This window comes from Notolepis coatsorum (genome assembly GCF_963971535.1).
Source record: "Notolepis coatsorum genome assembly, chromosome: 16".
NCBI classification, from domain to species: domain Eukaryota; kingdom Metazoa; phylum Chordata; class Actinopteri; order Aulopiformes; family Paralepididae; genus Notolepis; species Notolepis coatsorum.
The window spans coordinates 83,266,122-83,293,411 of record NC_140180.1 but is presented as its reverse complement, the minus strand read 5'-3'; the positions used below and the strand labels follow the sequence as shown (position 1 = coordinate 83,293,411).

The following is a 27,290-nucleotide window of genomic DNA, read 5'->3' as shown; positions in this document are numbered from 1 at the left end:
TTGTGTCTACAGGAACATTTATTAGCTGGCTTGCTTGTGTCTACAGGAACATTTATTAGCTGGCTCTCTTGTGTCTACAGGAACATTTATTAGCTGGCTTGCTTGTGTCTACAGGAACATTTATTAGCTGGCTCTCTTGTGTTTACAGGAACATTATTAGCTGTCTCTTGTGTTTACAGGAACATTATTAGCTGGCTCTCTTGTCTACAGGAACATATTAGCTGGCTCTCTTGTGTACAGGAACATTAGCTGGCTCTCTTGTCTACAGGAACATTATTATCTGTCTCTCTTGTGTCTACAGGAACATTATTAGCTGTCTCTTGTGTCTACAGGAACATTATTAGCTGTCTCTCTTGTGTCTACAGGAACATTTATTATCTGTCTCTCTTGTGTCTACAGGAACATTATTAGCTGTCTCTCTTGTGTCTACAGGAACATTTATTATCTGGCTCTTGTGTCTACAGGAACATTTATTATCTGGCTCTCTTGTGTTTACAGGAACATTTATTATCTGGCTCTCTTGTGTCTACAGGAACATTTATTATCTGGCTCTCTCGTGTCTACAGGAACATTATTAGCTGTCTCTCTTGTGTCTACAGGAACATTATTAGCTGTCTCTTGTGTGCCTACAGGAACATTCTGTAATTACTATTTAAAAACACTATCTCTCACTTACAACACTTACACCCAGATGAAATATGTTGAGGTGCCGCTACTGGATTTGCAGTCGCTAAGCTTCTTTATTACCTCCAAGATGAGACTGAACTGTTCCCAGTGTTGTAGCTACGCTGACATTTCATTATGCTGTCAACTGCGTTTCAGAATTAGCCAGAGAACCTCAGCTCAGTTATTTTTGCACCGAGCAGAATCGGCTGTCTCTGTGAACTGAACTCTGCAAATGGAACATTCATTGTTTCTGTAAGCCCATTGTTGATAAAGCTTAATCAATACAGTTGCATCATCGAATCAATTTGTCATAGGTTTTTAGATCACAGGCTGAGGCTACCGGAATGACTTTCTATAGGGGATTCAGAAACGCATGTTGGAAGACAATAACAAAATGAATGATCGGGCTATAATAGGTTTCTATCCTGATAGTTAATTCATTATTCATAAAACAAACATTTCCATTGGGGCTTTATTTATTTATTTATTATCTCCACCAGGCGGCAGCCTGGACCTTAATTCTCGAATATTAAATATTGCAATACTATGCTTCATCGATTCCCCCCTTGCCCCTAGAAAACACATTCAATTATCCACGTTCCTATATGTCACTTAGATACTTGGATACACTGCTCCGCCCCCTGGGGAAACCCTGTAACACGATTCCTACCCCAACTTATTCATGTATTTTCCTTCTGCAATGTGTATAGATTTAGTTTGTCCAATCATGAAGGCCTTCCCCTGTGAAGACTACACTGGTGTCAGACTGAGGTTGACATGGCCTTCCCCTGTGAAGAAGACTACGCTCGCCTTTGTGGACGCTAGATCTATCCACTGTGGGTTTCTTCCACTTGTGTCCAAGAACACACACAGGCTCACAGGAAGGCAAGCACTGGCTTCAGATGTTTAAACATTCAGTTCAATGAAAGTCGTGTTTTTTAATCATTGCATTTTTTTTTACAGAAGGTACGGTATGTTGATGTAAAATTATCCAAAATGTTAGACCTGTGAAAATGATGACTAAAGACCTTTGATCTCTCTCCCTCTGGATATCAACACAATCGAACCATTTCTGATATCTAATCGGCCTCCTTGAAGAGATTACATAATTATTTTGTGATTGTTGATCACAACTGTGTTTTATGTGATCTATTTGCAGTAAGTTGTGGGAATTGGCAGAAATTACAAGTTGAGGAAGAATAAGAGGAGTTGTCTTTCTTCATCATGTCGTTTCCATAGTAACCTGACGGTGTGATGCTATGATGTGCAGCGGAGTGCGACAATTGGGGTTATGGGAAATGTGGTCTTATCATGATCAGAAGATGAACGTATTGTGTTCTCTGTGTTTGAGTTGCCATTGATGTTCCCTCCTGCACTTCAGAACTTGCTCTTTCTCACTAAAGTAGTGGAATCTGAGGATAAACGGCCTCAGCCTGGTGTCAGACTGACCCCTCTGTAGCACAGGGTGGGCCCGTGTGATGAGCTCTGTCAAGTACCGGAAGGAGAGGAGAAAAGGTCAGAGCCAAAGATTTAATTGAAGAAATTAAGTGATGAACTGGACCGGGTTTGTCCCTCCACTCCCCCAGGAATCCCGACTACGTGGAGATTACTCCGCCTGGAGCGTCACTCAGGTTCTCGACTCTGAGCCGTTTGTTTTCAGACGTCGGATGGGAACAGGTTGTCTCTCCAGAGCAGTCATCCGGTCGCTGTGGTCTGATGGAGGAGCCATGCGAGGTTTCAGCGCTGCGTCGTTGAGCGAACTCATATCGACAAGCAGATCAGCACAGCTATCCTCCAAGCTCTCGCCATGTTGTGCAGCTAGTGATTTTCTTGGTTAAAGTTTTTAATGCTGAAAGCGACTTGGACCTCAAACAAGCCGGCGTGAAAAGCAATGTAATAAGTGTGGTTATTTGAAAACACAGATTTGAGTGTTTTTCCGGATAAAATTTTTTAGGTAGCCAGCTTAGTTTTGACGGAATAACTCTGAAGCACTCATGCGGACACACACAGACACGCGCGTGTGCTCAAGGGCAGACAAAAGACCTTTCTGCATGTCTGGTAGTCAAGGAGGGACTGTGAAGTTAAGCACCTTTATCCTATTTGCTGCATGACCATAGCTTTTAATTAGGCCTCGGCGTGCTGGACACATCTGCAGTGAGCTTTCAGCAGGAGAGATCTCTTCCTCATAATCTGGCATAATGAGCTGCCGGCCTCCAAGAGCAACCTTTTGATATTTTATTTAAGCTGCCTCTCAGATCCTGATCATGTTGCAGCCCCTTGTCTATCACCGGCTTGGAACCTTTACCTGCTCTGGCCTCATTGCGTCTGAAGTAAAAAAAAAAGAACAAGGTGTTCTTAAAAAGAGATTTCTTTTACATATTTCTTTATGCCTGAATGATGCTGGTGAAAGCTGCGTATTCCTTTTAATGAATACAGTTTTATTCCCCCAAAGAGAACAGATGGGCTATGGTGCTGGTGTGTGTCTATATGTGTCTGTTACACACGTGTAGAAATGTGTTTGTTTTTGTTTTCTTCTCTCTTGTGTCTTGACTATTTGTAGTTATTTTTGTATAATTCTTTCTCTCTGTATGCATATGTATATGTACACTATTAGGGGATTTGGGGGGTTGAAGCACTCAAAATATGAATAAATGAAGAGCTTTTGGCAGTCGGAAGTGCAGGCTTTGCCAATTGTCAAAAGAGCCCTCCACTAGCCTCCGAACCTGGCCAGCTGTCCCTGGTAGCCTCCCTCTCCTCAGCGCTACCAGGCCAGGCCACACACTCCCCCCCCCTAAACACATCAGCCAGGGCAACCAGCGATGGACAGAGGGTAGTGGGGGGGGGGGAGGGAGAGGGAGAGAAAAGAGAAGGCCGTAGGAGACGTATATGTGGTGGAGAAGAAAGTCCCCCCTGAGAGCTGAATCCATTAAGAGTGATTTTCCTTTAATTAGCAGCTTAATTACCAGGTGGCAGCTTTTTTTTTAAATTTATTTACGTAGGTGTCATACTTAGAGGCCTATCTGTAACGAGGCAGGAGACGCCAGAGCCCCCCGCTCCGCCGAACTCACAGGACGGCCTCCACGCTGTTAACGCAACGCCGGAGCGAATCACCGTCTAGATACACACACACTGTCAGGAACCTTACGGGAGGGGGAATGCGTTGCGCGGGATACCTCATTAACCCAGGCATATTAATTACGCACCCTCTACGCTTCTGGCCTGGAGGGGCCTGCAAGGATCGCTTCTTCATTGAAAACACATTGGCAGATGGTCCCAGACCGATAGCACGGTGTCTACCCCCCCCCCCCCACCCCCCTCCTCCTCCTCCACGCTTCCCGGTGCAGGAAGAGAGAGTTTCAGGTGGAAGTAAGTCTAGTGTTTGGATTCTGAAAAAACAGTTTAAATGCGTGTAACGGAGCCTCATTAAAGTTTAAAGACGGGAATGTAGCACAAAGATGAGCGGGAGGATTTAGGTCAGTGCCGTACAAAGGTCTGCACTGCAGTTTATTAAGAATTTATGACCCTCCTCTGCAGGCCACCTTCCATCTGAGCAGGGTGGTAAACAAATAATGCTATGTAATTGAGATTTATAATGTAAATGTGTGAGCCACTGTGTGGCTCATAAATTCTCACCGGCTGCCCCGCTCACACATAGACACACACACACACGCACACACACACACACACACACACACACACACACACACACACACACACACACACGTGCGCTCACACATAGACACACACACACATATTAGACACACACCCACACACACGTGCGCTCACACGCATAAAATAAGACTTGCATATTTAGAGAATGGCATGTGCCTGGCCGTGTGTGTGTGTGTTCGGCACACCAGCTTTATTCTCATGATGTATACCGACATACACAGTGTACTTTTCCAATTTGCATTCAATCAGTGGAGATTTATGGTGATCCATGGGCTCTGGCGCTGGTCGCAGCCTAATCCCGGCTCTGGCCTCAGCCCCGGACGCTTTATGGCAGACAGGGCTGTAAATTTCCCTCTGCGGTATAACGGGGCGAAATCGCCCAGGGAGCACCACAAATTCTCAGCTCGGCAGTTCAAGGGTCAGCCGCCAGCCAACTCCGGCTCAGGGGGCCTCCAGCCCGCAGACCACCTTCTGAGTCCCCCGGCGGGGAGTTGTTTATCCGCTCGCACTTCATTATTGTTTTGTAAAACATGTTGCTACGCTCATTTCATAGCAAAATAGTTTACATTCTTCAGGTTTGCAGCAGGTCGGCGAGAGGTGAGTGGACTTGGCAAAGCACTCTCTGAAGACCTGGCGTGGAGCCCAGGGGCTGGGATGAGATGAGGGGAGGGGTCAGTGCTGGAAGGGCCAGATACGGTGTTGGGCAGACTATATGATGCTCATGGTACCTTGAGAGCTTGGAATGTGTGGCTGGACCTAAATGTTTTGATGCAGGCTTCTTACTTAGCACAGCAGATTGTTGTTGTTTTTTGTCCTTGGAATAGAATAGTTATTTACCACTGCCAATATCTTTTGTCATCTGTTTATGCTTATACGATATATATTTTATAACTATGATGCTCATGGTACCTTTGTAGCAGAAAGATTGGATGTGTGGCTGGCCCTAAATGTTTTCATGCAGGCTTATTACAGCAGATTTATTTTTTTGCGCTTGGAATGGAATAGTTATTTACCGCTGCCAAAATCTTCTGTAATCTGTTTATGCTTAAAGTGTGTTTCTGACTTTTATCCTCGGTATGCAAATGCAGTCTTTTCTGGAAGTGTTGTGCAGCAGATGAGCTATTAGACTGTTAGACATGCTGTGAATACTGACATGCAAAGTGTGAACGCCAAACCGCCTCCATGCTTATACATATTTAAATTCAAATTCTTTAGTCGTCCTGTAAGGTGGTGTTTTTTTGTAAAGTAAAGTTTGTCCTGTAGTCCTGTAAAGTACGAGGTCTTCTGTGAAACGCGTGCCCGACAGCTGCAGTGTGAGAATTCAAACGTAAACGCTGGTCATTGTCAATAGGGTTACCTCCTAAATCCAATATTTTTGGCCCACCCCGGCATGACTCCCTCCCTGTGATATATACCCACTCTGCTCTGCCTGGCCGTTTCACTTGTCACATTAACGGCCCCAAAGTGTCAGCCTGATTGAATTAGTCCCACGCAAATCCGGAGCATCATATTAGCAGATGTGTCGAGGAGAGGGGAGCTGGGTGATAATCGGTCTGTTTCAAATGGGACTTGATTGATCATCATGGACCGCGATGGTCTTATATTTAGCCAGCCGCCGCAACAGGAGCGCTGCCAGACAGATGAAATCTAATGTAAGGCGTGTTAAGTGTAAGAACATTACCCGGCCGATACCCAGAAACTACCGGCGTACTCACTGGAGTTCATTAGAGGCTTCTCCACTAGGAGATCTCCTCTGATCAAGCTGCTGTCCTCCATTAAAGATCCTTTTTTATTCTATTCTAATCAGAGGCTTTTCTGTAATACCCTTCTCTCTCTTACCACTTATGGATCAGTCTGGTGTTCTGTAGCCTTGAGGAGCCGACCCGTCCAAGAAGAGAACGGTCTTAGTCCGCAATGTAAAGACGTGTTCATTAGGGCTGCAGCCAGAGCAACAGCATGAGGAGGTTCAGGCCATAGAGTTGTCAGCACGTCTCTGACGACAGAAACTGGCCTTCGTGGAGTTCCTCTGAACGAAGCCCAGGTATAAGAGGGCTACTTCGACTAGCCCCACCCACCCACGGATAATTACAGTACCACTTTGTTATAATTAGAGCCAGACCGATACTTGATTTTAGGGCTGATATCGATATTAGAGAGTAAAAACCTCTATCGATATATATATATATATTGTCATTATTATTATGATTTTTTATTTTTTTTGTAAATGTTCTAAATACATATATAGTCACACACACTTACTTCTTCCACTCATCTGTTAAAACTGTAAAAAAAAAAAGTGTAATGAATTAGATTTGAGCTGGAACCAAACTAGTTTGCATTGCATGTTCTATTGTATATTATTTAGCTTAATCTTCACTAATGATGAATGTATCTTTATATTTAGGTAATAGTAATTTTGAGTAATTTTCTTCTGCATTATGTTCTGTAAAAAAAAACATATACGCCGCTACCGATATGTCTGTAATAGGACAATATTGGCCGATTAATCGGTCTGGCTCTAGTTATGATGGTCGTCCTCAACTTCATCATATGAAGTACTCACAGAACAACCAGATGGATGTCCCTCTAGTCGTATCTTCAGCCTCTGTTTCTGTCTCAGAATAATAGAGCAGGCTGCAGTGCGTTGTTATCGGTATCTGCCTAAGCTCTGCCATGCGTCTCTGTCACACTGTTCTTCCTGCCGGCGGTAAAGGCAGCGTATCCCCTTAGCGGCTCAGGAGGCGTGATGTCAGATAAAACCTGCCTGGTGCTTTTTGTGTCCAGGAGCAGCTAGTCCCAGGTCGGACACAGTTCATCATGGACCCCCCCACACACACACACACAGCGCCGTCTCTGACACGGTGTCCCTGGCAGATGTCTCGACGCGTGTCGGCACGGTAAAGCCACGCTGTGGAACTTGCCGAATGGCCCCGGCGTTTGGGGGGTTGCTTTCATCTCTCTCGGCTGTGAAACCGCAGCTCCGGCGGTGCTAGAAGGATTCCAGATGGCCCGAATTAAGATGGTTTGGGCTGTCACATGAGCGGGTCTCGTAAACGGCAGAGAGAGGGCAGGCTGGGGTCTTAATAAAATAAGATTCATTGGATGATTAATGTGCGCGTGCTGCCGGCTTCCTGTGGCCAGTTCACCTTGAACATTAAACTCTTTGGAATTCTAGATATCTTTTACGACTATGCGACGGTAACGGCTGTGGCCAGAGCCATTATGTTTTCAGGTTGTTGGTCTGTCGCATTCTCGTGAGCATGATATCTTAGGAACGCGTTGGGGGAATTTCTTACAATTTGGCACAAACGTCCACTTGGACTCGGGGATGAACTGATTCCATTTTGGTGGTCTACGGTTAGGGTCACCTAACCCTAACCACCCCAGCACATCACCTAACCCTAACCACCCCAGCACATCACCTAACCCTAACCACCCAGCACATCACCTAACTCTAACCACCCAGCACATCACCTAACCCTAACCACCCACCACATCACCTAACCCTAACCACCCAACACATCACCTAACTCTAACCACCCAGCACATCACCTGACCCTAACCACCCAGTACATCACCTAACCCTAACCACCCAGCACATCACCTAACCCTAACCACCCAGCACATCACCTAACCCTAACCACCCAACACATCACCTAACTCTAACCACCCAGCACATCACCTAACCCTAACCACCCCAGCACATCACCTAACTCTAACCACCCAGCACATCACCTAACCCTAACCACCCAGCACATCACCTAACTCTAACCACCCAGCACATCACCTAACCCTAACCACCCAGCACATCACCTAACCCTAACCACCGCAGCACATCACCTAACTCTAACCACCCAGCACATCACCTAACCCTAACCACCCAGCACATCACCTAACCCTAACCACCCAGTACATCACCTAACCCTAACCACCCCAGCACATCACCTAACCCTAACCACCCAGTACATCACCTAACCCTAACCACCCCAGCACATCACCTAACCCTAACCACCCAGTACATCACCTAACCCTAACCACCCCAGCACATCACCTAACCCTAACCACCCAGCACATCACCTAACCCTAACCACCCAGCACATCACCTAACTCTAACCACCCAGTACATCACCTAACCCTAACCACCCCAGCACATCACCTAACCCTAACCACCCAACACATCACCTAACTCTAACCACCCAGTACATCACCTAACCCTAACCACCCCAGCACATCACCTAACCCTAACCACCCAGCACATCACCTAACCCTAACCACCCAACACATCACCTAACCCTAACCACCCCAGCACATCACCTAACCCTAACCACCCAGCACATCACCTAACCCTAACCACCCCAGCACATCACCTAACCCTAACCACCCCAGCACATCACCTAACCCTAACCACCCAGTACATCACCTAACCCTAACCACCCAGTACATCACCTAACCCTAACCACCCCAGCACATCACCTAACCCTAACCACCCAGTACATCACCTAACCCTAACCACCCAGCACATCACCTAACCCTAACCACCCAGTGCATCACCTAACCACCCAGCACATCACCGCCAAAAACCACCCTGGCTACTGGTTGGTGGAGTCGTACAACCGTGAGGCTGTATTTTTAGGTATTTTTTTGCCTGGTTTTGTAGGAATGTTAATGGTGCTTTATGGTGTTTGATTCTAGCACAGCTGACCTGAGGACAGTTGAAGCATGCTTTGACCCACCCCCCTGCAACCAAGCTTAGAGCCCAGGAGAGTCACTTTATTTGCCAGCCTAATTAGTTTTATACCAATGTGGTGCGGGAATGCAACCTTGCGCTGGCCCTCTCCAGTGACTTGAAACAGTAGAGTGATGGTCCGCTGTACATCAAAGGGCTCTGGGCAGAGAATGCCACACAGTCCATCACTAACTTTAATCACTGTTTCTCAGACACACATGAGTGAGGCATCACCGACTCTCCGTTTCCCTGTTAGATCTGGGGGAATAGCACAAGTATCAATTTTCTCTCACGACGAGCAGTGGCTGAAACCAAACTGAATCTAACAGGAGAAACACTTGGACACCTCCCCAGCACCCCCGCTGGCTTGCAGGGCATTAGAATGCTGCCGTGTCAGTAAATATTGGAAATTGGCATTTCCTCTGGGTGGCGTAGCCCGAAAGGTCAGGCCTTGGGTGGCTGCAGTCCTCCCCACTGTGTCTAATGGGGTTCAGAAGAGCTGCCTAGCATTTACAATGATGGGAACTGATCATCACTTGTTATCATGGAGTGTCTGACATCCTTCTTCTTCTGTTCAACATTAGACTCTTTAGTTTGTATCTCCTTTGCTCCCTTTGTTTTTTTCCTGTTCTTTTCCACCATTTAGTTTAGTGGATCCCCGCTATTTGACGCAAAGAGCACCAACTAGTCTACCTGGGGTCCGACTTTCAAAACATACAACATACAAAGTATGAGTTCAGAGAAATAAAAACAAGCAAGAATTCTATTCAGACAGAACAAGAGATATGTGAACATAAGCACACTAATAATAAGTCATAGCAAATTTCCACAAAGCAAAACTAAGCACCTAATGGAATTGAATAATATTTTTTTTATAAAGATTAGGGAGATGTCTACTAATTAGGCTAGGTTGGGAGTAGATATGTGATGGCAAGTTGTTCCAGTATGAGGCGGCTCTGTACATGATGGAAGATTGGTTCTTCGTAGTGGATGGTCAAAATGACCTTGCCAGCCACGTCGCTTGACCACACCACCTCCGCGAGAAGTTCCATCATCTGCGGTTTCTTTTGATGGCGGTGGTGGTACTGTTCACCTTGTTGAGTCGCTTGAAACAGACCTCCAGAGTGCTGGGCGGAGGCTGCTAGTCTCCCTCACTGCCGTCTCAACAGTAGCTGACTAAGCAAGCTGAACTCTGGCCCACTGATTAACCAGGCGTGTGCCGCTGCACCACAGGACTATTATCAGGTGTGAGGGACCCCCCCCCCCCCCCCCCCCCCGCCTGGACAGAGAGAGAGAAATGATGGGCTCCCATGATGAAAGTGTCCATTATGACACAGAGGGGTCAGCCATTGTGAGATATCTGAAAGTGATAGTCCCTTTCTTCTCCACACAAGTTCACAGCCTGTGAAAGACGCTTGTTGAAATGGCTAAAAGCCTGATTTATGCGTATGTATTTTTTCTTCTCAGCACGGCTGTTTGCTCTTAGGTATACGTCTGCATGGCCCGCATTACTGCGATTCAGATTAAACATTTGCGTTGAACTGGAGGCGGTCTAGATCACACACGGCGCATCCAGAGATGAATTACACTGTCTTATGATGTTCCTCGGCAATTAACCCTTTACCTGATGAAATACGCCGTGCCTCGTGGGAAATCTGCTTCCTGGGGGGTTGGTATTTATGTAGCACCGGTGAGTGTAGAAGCGGCACGCTACATAAGTCACCTAAACGACCACCGCCGGTTATGACTTGACACCGGGAGGGTGAGCCGTACGAACAGGGGGCTACCATCGGGGGGCGTCTGAGCGGGTGGTGTGGGAGGGGCTGCGGGGCAGTGCTTCCTGCGTGAAGCTAGCAGCTGAGCTGAGCAGCACGAGCACAAGTGATGCTTTCACAGCACCCTGATCCCAAACCCTCATTAGTATGCTGCCTGCTGCATCCAGCCTCTGCTCTGTGCTGCGGCTGCACTCCCTCCCTCTCCTCTCCTCCTGTCTCACACACACACACACTCCCTCCTCTCTCTCAGTCTCACACTCCCCTCCCTCCCTCCTCTCTGTCTCACACACAACACACACTCCCTCCTCCCTCTCTCCCGTCTCACACACAACACACTCTCCCTCCCTCCTCTCCTGTCTCCCCACACAAACACACTGCCCTCCTCCTCTCTGTCACCACACACTCTCCTCCCTCTCTCTCTGTCTCACCACCACACACACTCCCCTCCCTCCCTCCCTCCTCTCCTGTCTCACCACACAACACACACTCCCCTCCCTCCCATCTGCGGTCCTGTCTCACACACAACACACTCCCCTCCCCTCCTCTGGTCCTGTCTCACACACACACACTCCCTCCCTCCTCTCCTGTCTCAACACACTCTCCTCCCTCCCTCCTATGGTCCTGTCTCACCACACAACACCCACCCTCCCTCCTCCTCCTCCTCCTGTCTCACCACACCACACCCTCCTCCCTCCTCCTGTCTACACACACACACACACTCTCCTCCCTCCTCTCCTCCTGTCTCACCACACAACACACTCCTCCCCTCCCTCCTCTCCTCCTGTTCACACACACACACTCTCCCTCCCTCCTCTCCTCCTGTCTCACCACACACACTCCCCTCCTCTCCTCCTGTCTCACCACACAACACACACTCCCTCCCTCCTCTCCTCCTGTCTCACCCACACACTCTCTTCCTCCCTCCTCCTCCTCCTGTCTCACCACACAACACCTCTCTCCCCCTCCTCCTGCTCACCACACAACACCACCCTCCCTCCTCTCTCTGTCTCACACACACACACTCTTCCCCCCTCTCCTCTGTCTCACACAACACACTCCCCTCCATCCCTCCTCTCCTCCTGTCTCACCACACCACACACTCCCTCCCTCCCTCCCTCCTCTCCTCCTGTCTCACCACACAACACACTCTCTTCCCTCCCTCCTCTCCTCCTGTCTCACCACAACACACTCTCTTCTCCTCTCTCTCCTGTCTCACCACACAACCACACCTTATATTTCTCCCCCTTAGTTACTCCAATATACTCCCCGCTCATCATCCCCCTCCTCTGCCCACCACCCCCTCTCTGTTTCTCTGCTTCTCTCTCTCCTCCGCCTCCTCACTACCGCCAGTCTCTCAGCCATGTATTAGTCTATTCTCTATGATCATTACTCTCTTTCTCTCGTTGTTTCTCTCTCTGTCTCTCTATCATTGTCTCTCTTTCTGTCTTTCTTTCTCGATCTACTCTCTATTCTATCTTTAAATCTCTCTACTGCTTGGTTCCTCTCTTATATAATGTAATTTCTCACTTCATCCGTCGTCTCTTCTCTACTCATCCACATCCCTCCAAGTATTGGTGAGAGGTGTAATTGATTTCTGTTTGTATCACTATAGTGTCAGGGCGGCCATAAAGCCCGGTAGGGAGTCTCTATTGTGTGAGACGCTGCTGTGTTTATTTTTTTGGTAGCATCTTGTAGTGGATTGTTTGTTTACATGTGGACCCAGGAGGCCGGGCATGTGCTCAGTGTTGTGTGTGTGTAGGCGTGTGAAGACTCTGTATTTACTGTCTTTTTATATAGAGGCGCATCATCCCTGCAGCCGTCATGTTTGAGATGGAGCTCAGTTGGGCAGGCGGGGGTAGTGTATCCAATCTGACTTGTGTGTCTTGAGTCTGTGTGTGTGTGTGCGTGTGTTTGCCAGCGTGTGCATGTATGTGTTCAGCAGAGCTCTCCAGACTTCCCACCAGTGACTGATGTTCTCAGCAGGTTTAGGAACATCGTAACTCCCAGCCTGTTTTAAGTCCAAAAATCACACCACCAAAAAACATGCCCCCCCCCCCCCCCCCCCCCCCCCCCCCCCTCTTCACATGATGGACATGAATAGTGGAGGCGTTGAAGGCAGGAGAGCATTGGGTATGGTTGTGTGGGGGGGGGGGGGGGGTCTATATGTCCGCTATTTTTATTTATTTTTATACTTCTCTCTCCCCTGGAGTCACTTAAGAGACGCTCACTTATACACAGGCCTTTGGTTTTACAGCTCTGACCTCATCCGAGAGGTGCTTTGTGTCAGCGGACGGCCCACATAGCCCAGCAATTAAATGATTGGCTGCCATTACCCTTCCATCACCTTCCGCTTGCACTTAGAATTAACAGCTACCAGAGGAACACGCCTCCAAGCTGCCCCGTCCCTGCTAATAACACTGTCTTCTCTCTCTCCATCTCTCTCGCTCTCTCAGGCACTCGTTCACATGCATGTCTTCATAGCAGAGGTTCTTGGCGTGTTTGCTGTCAAAGACCCCCAAGTTGAAAATCATTAAACCACGGACCACCATTTGATATAATTTTGTCTTGTCTGATAATATGTTACTTGTTAAATAGGGCTGTACCCAACTCACAATACATTTTATGAAAAAGAAAATATATAATAATTATATATATATAAATAAATAAATACATACATATTTATTAAAGAAAATGTAAGTCTATTCATAAGACATTCTGGCTTGCTCACATACATTAACATAGTCAAGTGCAACAGAGTCGTTTAGAGTCTAATGTTAAAACCTCAATACCCCCATGTTTCCATCCCTCATCTGACCAGCCTCATCCTCAGCCCTGGAGGAGGGCATGTTTGGCTAGTGGGGTTCCCGACCAATTATGACGAGATGAAGTAGCTTGAAAACATCAGCGGTGCTGAATAAGGCAGCCTCTCTGTCTGAGCATTTCTCCAGTCCTTTCTTTGAGACTCTACTACCAAGTTTATTGTGTAATTGGAGAGTTTTCCAAGGTTTCATCTGAATTTAATTTAGAAACAAAGACTGTTCATTAGTAGATGCATACATAGAGCCACAACAAATAAGAATAAACAATACAAAATCCGCCAAGACAGTTACAAGTTTACACACAGTGGCCGGAGATCCTACTTTTAAATGCAGCAAGAGAAGGAAGAACATCCAGCTTCAGTCAGTTGGAGGGCATTCCAGGTGTTGGAAGCATCAAAGGAAAAAGCAGTTTTTCCTAGTTCAGAGCAAACGTGAGGAATCCTAAGAATAGCCCTCGATGATACTGAAGACTGGGGCAGTTGTGTCTAATTGTCCTGAATTCGTTTTGTTTCGATCTTCTTTCTATGAATTGGAATACTAACACCACCTCAAGGCAGCGTTTGTCTTGACAACAGACCTTCCTGGTGTTTCACCTTGTGAATACTAACACCACCTCAAGGCAGGGTTTGTCTTGACAACAGACCTTCCTGGTGCTTCACCTTGTGAATACTAACACCACCTCAAGGCAGGGTTTGTCTTGACAACAGACCTTCCTGGTGCTTCACCTTGTGAATACTAACACCACCTCAAGGCAGCGTTTGTCTTAACAGACCTTCCTGGTGCTTCACCTTGTGAATACTAACACCACCTCAAGGCAGCGTTTGTCTTGACAACAGACCTTCCTGGTGTTTCACCTTGTGAATACTAACACCACCTCAAGGCAGGGTTTGTCTTGACAACAGACCTTCCTGGTGCTTCACCTTGTGAATACTAACACCACCTCAAGGCAGGGTTTGTCTTGACAACAGACCTTCCTGGTGCTTCACCTTGTGAATACTAACACCACCTCAAGGCAGCGTTTGTCTTAACAGACCTTCCTGGTGCTTCACCTTGTGAATACTAACACCACCTCAAGGCAGGGTTTGTCTTGACAACAGACCTTCCTGGTGCTTCACCTTGTGAATACTAACACCACCTCAAGGCAGGGTTTGTCTTGACGATAGACCTCCATGGTACTTCACCTTGTTGTGAACAGGAGTTCTTCATCTGGCGCTGCGTGAGCCCATTAGTCCTGCTGCCTCTGAACGCAGCCCTGACGTGGGCGTGGCCCTCACTTGTCAACGTACCTCTGACTCATCTTGACAAACTGTCTGCAGCTGTGGAAGAAATTAATATTCAGATTGATTTGATATGAACTCTGCTGTGACTGGGAGCCAGCGAATGCATATCAATTAGACTCAAAGGGATATATTGTGTGTGTACTGCATTATACTTACAATAGCATGGCACTTACAGTAGCATTATACTGACAACATTATACTGACAGTAACATTGTACTGACAGTAACATTATACTGACAGTAACATTGTACTGACAGTAACATTATACTGACAGTAACATTATACTGACAGTAACATTATACTGACAGTAACATTATACTGACGGTAACATTATACTGACAGTAACATTATACTGACGGTAACATTATACTGACAGTAACATTATACTGACGGTAACATTAGACTGACAGTAACATTATACTGACGGTAGCATTATACTTTACAGTAGCATTATACTGACAGTAGCATTATACTGACAGTAGCATTATACTGACAGTAACATTATACTGACAGTAACATTATACTGACAGTAGCATTATACTTTACAGTAGCATTATACTGACAGTAGCATTATACTGACAGTAACATTATACTGACAGTAACATTATACTGACAGTAGCATTATACTGACAGTAACATTATACTGACGGTAACATTATACTGATGGTAGCATTATACTTTACAGTAGCATTATACTGACTAGCATTATACTGACATTAACATTATACTGACGGTAGCATTATACTGACGGTAGCATTATACTGATGGTAGCATTATACTGACGGTAGCATTATACTGACGGTAGCATTATACTGACTGTAGCATTATACTGACATTAGCATTATACTGACGGTAGCATTATACTGACAGTAGCATTATACTGACAGTAACATTATACTGACAGTAGCATTATACTGACACTAACATTATACTGACAGTAGAACATGCATCAAGTCCTTCCTCTTCGAGTGCTCCAGGGGGCCACATTGTAGCTGAACCTGACCTCTGTGAAGAAATGCATGTGTGTCTAACTAGGAGGGCTATGCAGAGAGTTTGAATTTGCTCATGTAAACTTAAAGTAAAGGTGCATGTTGTTCTCCTCTGTGTCTCCAGTGTCCAGACTCCACCTGTAAGCAGGACCTGCTGGCCTACCTGCAGCGCATCGCTCTGTACTGCCACCAGCTCAACATCTGCAGCAAGGTCAAGGCCGAGGTCCAGAACCTGGGAGGAGAGCTGGTTGTCTCTGGGGTGAGTTCAGAGTTCAGAATTCTGGTTTATGGACAGTGCTGCTTACATTAATCATGTGGTAAACGAGACCATTTAGCAAGAATATAATTTCCATCTGTAGACCTTTACAGTAAACAAATGGGTACAATAGTCATTCAGTCAAATACAGTGAGTACAGTCATATACAGTAAGAGTACAAGAATAGTCATACTAGGGCTGACCTCTATTAGTCGACTAATCGGTCGAAAGGAGCCGTAGTCGACTGCCAACCTCTTAGTCCAATACAAAAAAATAATAATAATTATAAAAAAAATATATATTTTTTTTATCATTCTTTCCAAAAGAAAAGAGGCCTAGAAGCGTGGCTAACGCTAATGGCACGCATACCAGAGGCTAACTGCCTAAGAAAACAGGCACAGAGGCACTGAAAGAGGATTTCACCCATCTAATGAACACACTAGACAAATAGTAGACAAATATCAAGATGTATCCATCAGTGGACCAATTGCATGCTTTTGCAGAGGACAAAAAGCCTTCAGTCGACTCCTTCAGACATTAAGTACCCCCCACAGCCCAAATGGAATGATACAAAAAGAAAAAAAAATTAAAAAGATTATTGTATTTTTTTTAATTTTTTTTTTTAATTTTTTTTATTATTATTACTAATAGTCTACTAACGGCACATTTTGGCCAATCATAGTCGACTATCCAAATCCTTATTCGGGGACAGCCCTAAGTCATACATACAGTCATATACAGTAAGAATAGTCATATACAGTAAGAGTACAGTCATACAGTAAGAGTACAGCCATAGTTATATACAGTAAGAGTACAGTCATATACAGTAGGAGTACAGTCATATACAGTAGGAGTACAAGAATACAGTAAGAGTACAAGAATAGTCATATCTCAAATGATATTGTTATTGTCTGTTGATAATCTGTTAATTATTATTACTATATTTGATTTATTCCTTACATTATTCTTAACATTATTTATTATTGTGTTATGGTAGGTCTTGTTATATGTTGTGTTATAATGTAAAATATAATTAATGGTTAAATACATCCATTCTTTAACTCATTCAGCGCCACGGGTCGGGGCGTCAGAGGGCGCTAGAGCGCCATCGCTTTAATCAATGGGGGGACTGCGACATTTGCGAGTGCTTAAAATATATCTTATATTATAGCTATGGGTCTAATACACCCGTCGATTGTCAGTGAGTTGCTTCCAGTCAACATGCACAAAACAGATTTTTTCATACATACATTTCCGTTTTATACCGTGGTGAATAAGAGTATATTTCCAGAGCATTCTGTCTAATCTCAAGAAACTTGCGCAAACGGCACTTCAATGTATTTCCTTAGAAATTGTGCCATTTGTCGCTTGATTTATGAATCGTTCTGAAAATAACGCTAGATTATCGGTATTATGTGTCATCATGCGCGAACATAAGCGGGGGCTGAAAAATCGCTTCTCAGTGCTTTGCCTGCAGCCAACGTCAAACACACACACGCTCCGATGGTGGCGAAAGAAACATCGGATTAACCCAAGATTCGTAACATGGAGTCCTTACCTCACATCTGATGTCCTGCAAAAGGATTAATCCAATTCCTGATCGCCATTCCAAATATTGATCGCGTTTATTGATCCAACGTTATATGTCCGAAAGGCATAATCCACGCTGCTCCCAGTCTCCCCAGTCCATGTGTTATAAACGTTACTCATGCCCGAGAAGGAAAACCTGGACCGGACTTGTTAGATCAGCGTACAGCCCAAGGGGAAGGGATTTCAATCATGTGCAATACCGGCTGGAAGGCGTAGGTGGCGGTATTTGCCCTTTTGCGAACTCAGACCCATTCCCAATGATAACATCAGGCTAGATGGATGAAAAATGTATGGATATAGCTAATAAAATAAATAACAATTAAAACCAGAGTTTTCTTGTGTGATTGGCACTGAACGGTTGGCGAGTTAACCCAACTTTTCTCGTGACTGGCGCTGAATGAGTTAAGAGTTTGCTAAGAGATGGAACATTTGCTTTTTGGAACTTTATTAACCCACTGTAAATCATCGAGTACTCATTGTACTCTAATTTGTATCCAAACAATGTATACAACCAGCTATACAAGGTAGAAAACTTGTTAAGTTCTTAGTTGTTGTATCAAGAACTCAACTACTGAAAGAGCACGTCAGCCCTAGCAGTGGAGCTACCCAGATCTCTTTAAAAGACAACAATCATTCTTGACTACATTCATTATTAATGAATGAATGAATGATCATTACATTTATATAGCACTTTTCTACACACTCAAAGCACTCCCCACAATGTAGGGTGGAAATTGCCTCCTTCACCACCACTGGTAGCACCCAACCTTGGGCTACGCAGGCTCAATGGCTGCCATACACTGGCACCAGGCGCACATCACACTACACAATGGCTGAACGGCTCAGGAGACAGGGATTGATATCAGCCAATTAAGGGGGAGGGATGATTAGGTGGCCTTGATGTCAGAGACCTTATTGGGAATTAAATGAATATGTTGAGTTATAAGTTAGAAAACAGGTTTATCTACTGGTGTTGCCCAATTAAATGCAATCCCAATAGTAGCAGCAAAGAGAATTGGTTATGAAGACTTCTGACATGTAATTTGCTGCTTATGTTTCATAAGTGTAGTCTACACTACAGTGTTGCTCAGCTGTTTTCTAATTAGCTCAGCTGCTTAAAATAACTCCAGAATATAACGTTAGGATATTTATATTCAGAACCACTTGCTCTCAATCGGTATTGTTAGCCTGATTGTTGCTTCTTTGAGGAGAACATAATAACATATCGAGTTCTGCATGACCTCTGAGGCTATTCACCTGTTGAGATTGAATTAGAGATGACCTTTTTCCATATTCTCACACCTGGTTGTCCTCGAAGGTCATCCTCCTTCACCGACGGAACCACGAGTCTCTTCTGTAAATTGGACTTCAAGTAGATGGAAGGAAATGTGTTATCTATATCGCTACAATATATTTGCATTTGTTAGCCATGCTAGCATCTAAACAATCAATCCATGCCAAAGCTAGCTATGTAAAAGGTGAAAGACTCACACTCACATCCATGCTGGTTTGGAAAAATTACATCCAGCCATTTCCGTTTGAAACTACTTTTAGTCAAGGGAGTGTCATGGTTTCTCCATAGAAACCTTTTTTTAGCACAGCAGTTCAAAGCAGGTCAGGGACAACTCTGCCTCGTGACTCAGCGGGTGCCGCTCATTGGCTCAAAGACATTGTGTTTTACAAACGTGACAGGCATCGCTGTCACCGTATCGTCAGGTTTATAGCCTCCCGTCTGCTTTTTCACCACTACTGCAGGTGGACAGTGCCATGTCCCTGATCCAGGCCGCCAAGAACCTGATGAACACCGTGGTCTCCACCGTCAAGGCCTCCTACGTGGCCTCCACCAAGTACCAGAAGTCGCTCGGCATGCAGTCGCTCAACATGCCGGCCATCTCCTGGAGGATGAAGGCACCAGAGAAGAAGCCCCTGGTGAAGAGGGAGAAGCAGGACGACGGCGGCCACAACAAGGTCAAGAGGTCGTCCCACAAGAAGCACATCAACCCCGTGCAGGCCCTGAGCGAGTTCAAGGCCATGGATAGCATCTAGACGGGCCCTTAACCGCACCTGAGACGCGGCAGAGATCATTATTTGAGTAGATGAGTCTTTATATATTATATATATAGATTGAGCTTTTATCAGTCTATCAAAAACAGGATTAAATGTATTTGAAGATGTTGTTCCTTCCTCGCATAGTCAACCTGTCCATCTGATGGGGCAGTTGCTTTGCGGAGGCTGCCTGGGGTCGTTCCCACTTTGCCCTACTCTCGCTTTTCATATCTAAAAACAAACGGTGTGATTTGCCCTAGTTTCTAGTGTAAAGTATGATTCCTCTCCTGGGGAACAGTGTAATTAGTGGAAAACAACTGGACAGACTTTTTTTCATTCTTTCTTTTTTTTTACCTTTTTTATTTGTCATTTTCTGTAAGAGAGAGGGAATGGCTTTCATAGATACTGTAAGAACTAATTCCAAGATCCTTTTTGACTAGATTTTCTGTGTATTTTGTATTCTAACCTGTTTTATAATGATACATGAGGGTCTCTCTGATATTCCACGTTGTGTCGTATACAGTACGACACAGTGACTTGTAATGTGTAGTGCAGAATATCAACTATGCAAAATCTCAATCGCCTTACTTTTCGCTCAAGCAATAATTTTAGTTCACCTGACGTGCAGAGCTAACCTGAGTGGTTTTTGGGTGTTTTTGATTTAGCTCTAAGTAACCAAAGTCTATGTGTTTCTAAGCTTTCATGTTTATATCTTAATCTTTTGTTATATCACTACATACAGTACTAGTAATCTTTTTCAGTACTCAATATATAATATTTTTGTGGTCCCCCTCGATATATGAAATAGTGAATGTTCTTGTTTTTCTTTCTTCTTGTTCATGAAAACACATGACGGGTTTTAAACTGTGTCGTCTTCTCGCGTGCGACCGGACGCGGCAAACCAAAGTTAACGGAGAGCGGACGTCTCAACCTCCGGTGTTAAACCTGCACTGTGGAACTTTTACTGCTTCTCTGGGAAAACCCTCCTGGCGGCGGCGATGCGTGAAGCGCGGTGAAATTCCCTGTGCAAGCTTTTCCGGCCGGGTAAGACCAGCACCGTGAACCATAAAAGGGTTATGGTCTCGTTGCTGTAGCATAAAATGTGAACAACACAAAAACGGCGCCCAAAGTTACCTGCGTGAACAAATGTCTGTTTTGTTGTTGTTTTATTATCTGGCATGTTCCTTTTCCACAGTGCAGGTTTAATACATACGACTGCATCCCACGCTTCGTAGAGACGCTGCACACTACACAGTAAACTATGGAACAGCTTGGAGCCCTATTGATGTTAGGAAATGCTGCACACTACACCGTAAACTATGGAACAGCTTGGAGCCCTATTGATGTTAGGAAACGCTGCACACTACACCGTAAACTATGGAACAGCTTGGAGCCCTATTGATGTTAGGAAACGCTGCACACTACACCGTAAACTATGGAACAGCTTGGAGCCCTATTGATGTTAGGAAACGCACACTACACCGTAAACTTGGGTCCATTTATAATATTTATGTTAACCCGTTCACTACCACACTACCAGAGGGTTAACCCTTTCACTGCAACACTACAGAAGGATAACCCTTTCCCTGCCACATGACAAAGGGTTAACCCTTTCACTAGCACACTACAGAAGGTTAACCTTTCACTACCGCACTACAGACGGTGGTAGTGAAAGGTTAACCTTCTGTAGTGTGCTAGTGAAAGGGTTAAGTTGAAACCGTCTCTACTCACTCACATATATACACGGCATGTAAACGAGGAGCGAGAACCCCCGACCCTCCCATCAGTCAGGAGGGAGGACCCGGGGAGGTGAAGAGAGAGAGACCACGCGCCGCCGTTCTCCCAAGCCGACAGGCTCCATTAATTATCATTGAGAGACCAAACATCCCCCGGCGTCCGAGCATGTGTCCAAATTGAAAGATCAATAAGTGGTCTCCCTCCTCGGCCGAGCGCCGGGCAGGACGGAGGGGAGCGTTCCACCAACCGGCTCTAACACCACTTATTGTTAACGTGCTGCGGCTCAATCCTGGAGCGCAGGAACACTAATCAAGATTTGTCTTTATGCGAAGTCATGCGGTTCCCTCTGGGATTCGCAAGGGCTTCCTTTCTACTTATTACCAGAGTCCTTGAGATGACTTCCTGGGTGTCGGGAGCTTTAAACTAGTAAACAGGAGACAGGCTTTTTTAAATATCATCTACAAATGGAACGGAAAGCGTTTGCGTTCGGCTCGTTTTCCACGTCGTACATCAATATCCACTGAGGCCTCTGTTCCTGTAAGGCTTTGAAAACACTTCCACTCTGGGCTTTGGGCTGAAATCCCTTTTGCTTGCTTGACATCTATAAATAATAGTGGCATCTAAGGTTATTTGACAGATGGCTGAAAAATATTGTTTATTGTCGTTTGTCTTTAGGCTTGTAAACATTTGGAGTGTTTTTTTTCCGCTGTGGAGTTTGAAGCTGAAGTGTTTGCTGTGGATATAATTTTATTATCAGGAGTTGACTTTTTACTGCACACTGTTTTACATTTTCTTGTTCCTGCTATATTTCTTGATCAATAAATTGGATGGATCCACGATTTCTTCACGTTTGTGTTCTGAATATATACTGCATATTAAATTAAATTCTATATCTCACTTGAATTCCGGGCTTTCGTGATATGATGCGAGTCTCACTAAGATACACCTATTTGCTCTGAGGCAAAAGCCCTCGAGGGCCGTTTCCACTCTCCAGCATAATAAATTGTGATTGGAAGATCTTCCACCAGAGTCTGTGCTTAATGAAAACCCCTCTGTACATACCTTCCATATAGGCAACCTTATTGACTCCGACTCATGTGCTCTTTGTTGACCATTGTTGCTAGCCAGATATACGCTATGGAATAAAAAGTTATTCCACATGTGACTTGAGTTGCCTTGGAGTAGGTTGGTTCCATCGATCTCGCCGCCAGGCGATCACGTGGTTCACGTAGCTCCCTTAGTTCCAATTTGTTTTTGCACTGAGCGCTGTCGACTTGATTTCAGCGGGACAGAACGGCAGAACTACTACTGTTACAGCAATTTTTGGTACTTATTAACACAATGTGCATTGATCACTTGCGTTATATCATTTACATGTCTGCTACTTTAATATTTACATTATATTACTTTATATCACTAGGTGATGACGGCAATTTTGAATGTTACTATAGCTACTGATGACTTCTTTTACATTAGCCATATCACGGCAGTTGTTAAACACTCAAGCATAATTGTATTAATCAGCCCACATTACAGTTATATGTTGACAACACTTTATATTCAATATATATAATAGCATTTCAGGGGAGTGGCAGAGAGACAGCATTAGTCAGTTTTTCTGTGGACTCCCATAACCTAGGATAAGTTACAAAAAATATTAATGCATAGGCTAACGTTACATACTGTAACATTTACAGTATGTATGCATTCATATTTGTCTTGTGCTTCTATGGTCATAAATACACGCATCTTAATGCTATCTATAAGACATTCATACATGCACAAAGTGAATATGGAAATGCAGTGAATATCATACCTCAAGCTGTTTACTCTGCATTTCTTAGCATTTACATTTCATACTGTAACCATTGATGTATTATAAAAGTTCTTATAATACATCCATGACTAACTTAAACGCTGTTCACACTATATATCTTAGCGTATTTATACTACTCTTTTCATACTGTTCATTCTGTATATCTTAGCACATTCATATACCTACCTTTACCGTTTATTCTATTTATATATCATACATAATATGCAAGTAAAATTACACTGCACTGCACCGCTTCTTTTGCACTTCTGGTTCAATGCTAAACTGGATTAAATGTCTTTCGTTGTTTCAGTACTTGTAGTCTGTGCAAATGACAATACAGTTGAATCTAATCTAATCTAAATATCAATCATGCCAGAAACTACTCAATTAAGCCAAGAAAGAAGTTTGGTCAACAGTAGAAAAAATACAAGGCAAGCAATTGCATTCCACACATTTTTTATTATAGGCCTATAATATGTCCAGGTAGAGGTCCAGTCTTCCACTCCTGTTGTTGGTAGTGCTAGATTCGGGCCTTGCTGTCACGACTGCTGCTCGCAAACCTCAGACTGGACACACGCATTTTAGTATACATATTTTGCTTGCATCTAACTTTTATAGATCGACATCTTACCATGGTTGGCTGTGCAGCATTTGGATGCACCAATCGGTCCGAGAAAGGGATTCGGATGTATGGCTTATTGGCTTCCCAAAAGACACCGAGAGGAGAAGAAAAAGGTTGACTAGTTCATATAGTTTAACTAGTATACAGCTCAGACAACAACTTAAAGGTCAGGCCAGTTTGACTTAGATATGACATGTCCAAGTAAATCACATCTTGTTCTTTTTCTCGTTGTCTTCATATCAATCTTGTGACGGATACGACAAAACCCATAATCTCATCTTTGTTTACCTTTCTTCTCATTATCTGTTATTAATTTATCATCTTAATTTGTCAAATTTTAAACTGTGCATAATCGTTCTATGGCCATAGAAAACAGATAATAATAAACGTTACGCATATAGACTGCCCTTCCAACTGAAAATGTCAGGATAGAATCAAAATATTAGGCAAAGAGAGAGAGATGCCCCATATTCCATTGCAGTTTGTATTCCATTGGTGGACTGTTTCCAACATGGTGGACTTGATCACCTGCAGTGATGTAGACATCCTTGTCATCTGGGAACTGTCCATCTGTTAACAACTTATTTGACAGGAATGAGAAAATGTCTTGTTACACCTGGCGCAACTAACTCCTCGTCAACAGAAATATCTCTACTTGACGTGTATTGTGTCTAGCACAATAAAAGCTTTCCCATAGAGCTCTGCATGATGTTTGAAGTGCTGCATTCTCAGCTTATTTGCTGTCTTCTTCTGTGTTTTCTTCTCATGGAACAACAGTAAGTTATTTCGCTTGATCGGTGCTGTCAGAAGTCTGTCATTTGATTCAAGCACTCTTCCTGAAATTGTTGTACTGCTCTTGTCCCGTAGACTCGAGTTGATGGACAGATAGGGCAGCAGCTGCAGACTCACACACCTTATTGTCTAATGTAACCAGGTCTTTACTGCCCTCCTCAAAGGGATTCCCCCATTGCTCAGCAACACCTCCATCAGGTCTTTGGCATGGCGTTGACATTGGTGCTGAGATGCAGATCCTTTCTTGTGATGAGGACGTTCTTCACACTCATCGTTTGTTCTTCACAATCAACTGTTGTTTACAGTTCTCATATCTAACTCTAGTTCTCCACATTTTTATTGTCTCATTGTGTGAAATATCATATAAGATATGCTCCAATCATGTTTATTTTATTTTTATTCAATTACTCATTCATGGAAACCTAGGTACAGGCACCAACATCACATTTCTAGGTTCAATAGAATAAAAGTTATGAAGCGTAATTCGAAATAAATACAGAAATTGCAGCCATCTTTGATTTTTGCCATACCAGAATATTCCAAACATCAATTTTTCAACTCCAGTTTATTCCTCACACAGTATTAACTTAAAATAGCAATACAAAATTATATTACACAGCAATTGTGTGAACATTAAGATGTTTTTAAAGAATTCATGATTTCGATTGTGGCCATTTTGGATACATTTTTATTAAATTCAATTGGTTTCTTGACACTCAAGCCCAAATTGTTCTATAGATCCTTGTGTCCAGGCACCCCACTATCAGAAAAGTGTGTGGTTTTCTGGTCAGCAGGAGATGTGCATCTCTGGCAGCTTATGGTCAGTGGCATTGTTCGTCAAATAGTGTTGAACTTGAGTGTTACACCCTGAGTGCATAGTATAATAGACATATTAGCATGGTAGGTAGTAGTATACGGATAGTAACATAGTAGTAAGGTACTAGTAAAAGAGTTATTTATATATATATTATACTGTAGAAATCGTCGGAATAGAGAAACGCACAATTTCTATCAGTTGACAACACAAAGCCGTGTGTCATTTATTTCGCAGTCGCACAAGTGACGGCTGTCAGAACTATACCGTGCTAGCTTCTGAAACAAACATTTATCAATGAAACCCCACACAGGGCGTCTCCTCTCAGCCCAACCCCAAAACCAACCTCCTTAAAGTGACAGTGCCCCATCAACACAATACCATGGGGAATTATGTCTCTATAGAACCCACTACAATATAAATATTATATTTATTAAGAAGGTTATTTATTTATTTGCACCGAAGATATTATCACATTGGATTGTATTTTGGACTTCGCTCTCAGTGTCTATTTTTGCACCGAAGATATTTTTCACTTGGGATTGTGTTTTGGAACATTGCTCACTGTGTGTGTTTACACGAAGATTAGTTCACTTGGATAACTTTTGTTTTTGGGTACAAGTCACCTCTCCTGTTCTCCTGCTCGTTCTACCTGCACCCTGTGTTGACTCGCTCCCTCTCTCTCTCTCTCGGTCCCGCATCACCTCGGAGATTCTGCCGAGAGAAGTCTGCAGAGCGGCTCTGACGTCAGCATCTGCTACCCCCTACTACCACCTCGGGAGAAGCTGCAGAGCAGCAGAACATTTCCTCCTTGTTTGTTTTCCAGTCTTGTTTAGACTCTTCCTATTCTATGCTGTTTAATTAGTCTCAATAAACAAGCCCCTGTTTTTGGCAACTCTGAATCCTACCAGTGGAGGTTTCTCTATGACAACACGTGAAACACAAATTCACTCATAATTCATAATTATTATTAATTTACATATACCTATATATATAAAAAAAAAACTATATATATATATATTTGTTTAAATTATTATTATTAATTTTTTTTATTATAAATGTTTTCCTCTGTAAAAAAATGCCAGTGAATTTTTTTTTCTTCAAAAATGGCCAAAATTGACAGCTCTGAGCAGGCCTGCACTGCAGTATTGCCTGCAGTAATTATTCGTGAAGAAAACTTCACAGGTGTGACCCATTGTTAAATAAATAATAAATAACAGCGAATCAAAATAGGCTATTAACTTCATCTAAGAACGGTCTGTGCAGTTAAACTCTTGCCATTGAATGGAGGATTGATTGATTGACAGCCCTTGACATCCAATACACGGAGGTTGAATATGATTGGCAGCCTTGCAAATCCAATCAGAGATTTCTGCATTGCAAAGTCAAAATGGGTCCAGCTGCATGTGAGGAGGATAGGTTTAGCTCGGGCCAATCTCAAGTTTCTCAAGTTTCTTTATTAGTTGTCATACAGAAGTACAGAATACTTTTATACAAAATGTAACATAAAGAAGCATTTTGTATAAAAGTATTCTATACTTCTGTATGACAACTAATAAAGAAACTTGAGAAACTTGAGATTGGCCCGAGCTAAACCTATCCTCCTCACATGCAGCTGGACCCATTTTGACTATGTGAAAGTTGAGACTATGAGAAAGTTGTTGTTTAGTAGTTAGTAAGCTGTACAGCT

At 43.9% G+C, this 27,290-nt stretch overlaps 1 protein-coding gene across 1 annotated transcript in view; it reads left to right on the top strand.

The window, feature by feature from the left end:
• The window catches only part of ctnna1 (catenin (cadherin-associated protein), alpha 1), a 213,982-nt gene extending 191,529 nt beyond the window's left edge, over window positions 1-22,453 (top strand). The window contains exons 17-18 of the mRNA XM_084331643.1: window positions 16,052-16,186; window positions 19,529-22,453. Of these exons, the coding sequence (XP_084187769.1) occupies window positions 16,052-16,186; window positions 19,529-19,819 (426 nt within the window). The 3' untranslated portion in view covers window positions 19,820-22,453. The remainder of the gene's footprint in view (window positions 1-16,051; window positions 16,187-19,528) is intronic.
• Window positions 22,454-27,290: the final 4,837 nt, after the last annotated feature.